This window comes from Malurus melanocephalus, unplaced genomic scaffold (assembly GCF_030028575.1).
Source record: "Malurus melanocephalus ecotype Western Australia unplaced genomic scaffold, MMel_1.1 scaffold_941, whole genome shotgun sequence".
NCBI lineage: Eukaryota > Metazoa > Chordata > Aves > Passeriformes > Maluridae > Malurus > Malurus melanocephalus.
The window spans coordinates 7,912-10,266 of NW_026624173.1; the positions used below are offsets into that span (position 1 = coordinate 7,912).

General features: G+C 59.3%; 1 protein-coding gene across 1 annotated transcript in view; it reads left to right on the plus strand.

The window, feature by feature from the left end:
• The window catches only part of LOC130585660 (cellular retinoic acid-binding protein 2-like), a 4,166-nt gene extending 3,149 nt beyond the window's left edge, over window positions 1-1,017 (plus strand). The window contains exon 3 of the mRNA XM_057386260.1: window positions 782-1,017. Coding sequence (XP_057242243.1) covers window positions 782-1,002 — 221 coding nt within the window. The 3' untranslated portion in view covers window positions 1,003-1,017. The remainder of the gene's footprint in view (window positions 1-781) is intronic.
• Window positions 1,018-2,355: the final 1,338 nt, after the last annotated feature.

A 2,355-nucleotide genomic window follows, 5' to 3' on the forward strand; every position in this document is an offset into this window, starting at 1 on the left:
CCCTTTTTGCTCCTTTTTGGGGCTGTTTTTTCTCCCCCACCCCCCGTCAGCATCATATGGGGGGGCTGTGTGTTCCCATGTGGGGTTTTGGGCATCGAGGGGAGATGTCTCTCCCCACTGCAAGGGATTTCGGCCCCTGGAGCCCCCCCGAGCACTCGCAGCCCCTCCGTGTCCCCCCCATCCCTTTGCCGGGGGGTTCTCCTTTGTGCAGGGACCYTCTCGGGGGGTGGGGTGTCACCCGGAGGGTGACACGGGAACAATGTTCCTAAAGAGCAGCGCTCCCTGTGACAGCCGGGGGCTCCGGGACATGATGGATGAGCGGCCTCTGGAGCGGGGACAAAGCCCCAGCTGCCCCGCGCTTGGCGAGGGGGCTGCGGGAGGGGACGTGGGACCCCTCGGGGGGGGTCACGAGGGTCACCAAGCACAGAGCTTGGGCTGGGGCCCTTGTCCTCGCCGTCACCCCGCTCTGGGTGAGCCCTTGCCCCCGTCACCCCCGTCCATTCCCCCGGGCGCATCCGGCGCCAACCCCGGCATCCCCCACCTCTCCCCCTTTACCAGGTAACGAGAGCCAGATGTGGCCCAGATGTGGCCGGGGGGGCTCGTCCGTCCCCCCGTGGGTCGCCTTGAGCCACCTGCAGCTCTCGGTGTCACTGCCAAGTGTGGGGGCTGCGGCCGCGCCCCCCCCGTGCTCCCCCAGGCTCGGGGAGGGGACAGCGCGGTCACATCCCGGTTCACCGCGGGACGTTGAGGGGCAGCTCGGTGCCACCGTCGCTTTCCCCAGGCGTGAACATGATGCTGCGGAAGATCGCGGTGGCGGCGGCGGCCAAGCCGGCGGTGGAGATCCGGCAGGACGGGGAGAGCTTCTACATCCGCACCTCGACCCCCGTGCGCACCACCGAGATCCGCTTCAGGGTGGGCGAGGAGTTCGAGGAGCAGACGGTGGACGGGCGGCCCTGCAAGGTGTGTGCCTGGGCACGCACAGGCACCTGCACACGTGTGTGAGTGTATGTGCATGTGTGTGTGCATGTGTGTGTGTGTTTGTGTGAGTGCCACACTGCCAGGTGCTTGAATATGAGTGTGTGTTTGAGTGTGAGTGGGTGTATTTGAGCATGAGTGTGTGTGTCTGTGTGTTAGTGTATGTTTGAGTGTGAGCATGTGAGTGTGAGTGTGTGTTTGAATGTGTGTGTTCGAGTGTGAGTGTGTGTGTGCATGTGAGTGTCACACTGCCAAGTGCTTGAGTGTGTGTGTGTTTGAATGTGAGCGTGTGTTTGAGTGTGTGTGTCTGTGTTTGAGTGTGTGTCTGTGTGTTAGTGTATGTTTGAGTGTGAGTGTGAGTGCATGTGTGTGTATGTGAGTGCCACACTGCCAAGTGCTTGAATGTGTGTGTGCATGTATGTGTGTTTGAATGTGTGTGTTTGAGTGTGAGTGTGTGTGTGCATGTGAGTGCCACACTGCCAAGTGCTTGAGTGTGTGTGTGTTTGAATGTGAGTGTGTGTTTGAGTGTGTGTTTGTGTGTCTGTGTGTTAATGTATGTTTGAGTGTGAGTGTGTGTGTTAGGGTGTTTGAGTGTGAATGTGAGTGTATGTTTGAGTGTATGTGTGACTGTGCATGTGTGTGTGTGAGTGCCACACTGCCAAGTGCGAGTGTGTGTGTGTTTGAATGTGTGTGTTTGAGTGTGAGGGTATGTTTGACTCTGTGTGTGTGTGCATTATGTGTGTGTGTTTGAGTGTGAGTGTGTGTGTTCAAGTGTGTGAGTGTGCACACATTGCACCAGGGCAGGTTCTCTCCCTCACTTGTGTCACACACACACACACACACACACACACACACACACACACACGCACACACACGTGTGTGCACGCTCATGCCTGCACACGTGTCACGCCTGCACACACATTACGCAGGGACAGCACCGTGTGTGCACATGTGTGTTCACACGTGCGCATTTGGCACGAGAGTGGGAGCTCTCGCTCCTGTGCGTGCACACTGAAGCGAGTTCCCCGGCTAAGGGGAGGCTGCTCCCCCTCTTTCTGGGCCCCCAACCCCTCCCTGAGGCCCCCAATTCCTTCCCATGCCCCCATCCCCGCCCTGATCCCCCCAATCCCCTCTTCACACCCCCCATTCCTTCCCTGTGCACCCCAACACCTCAACCCTTCCCTCTGTCCCCCAAACCTTTCCTGAGCTCCTCATCCCTGTTCTGCACCCCCAATCCCTGCCCTGGGCTCCCCAATCCCTTACTGTGCCCCCAAACCCTCCCTGTGACCTACAATCCCTTTCCTGTGCCTCCATCCCCGCCCTGAACCCTCCTAATCCCCTCCTCACACCCGCCAAACCTTCCCTGTGCCCCTAAACACC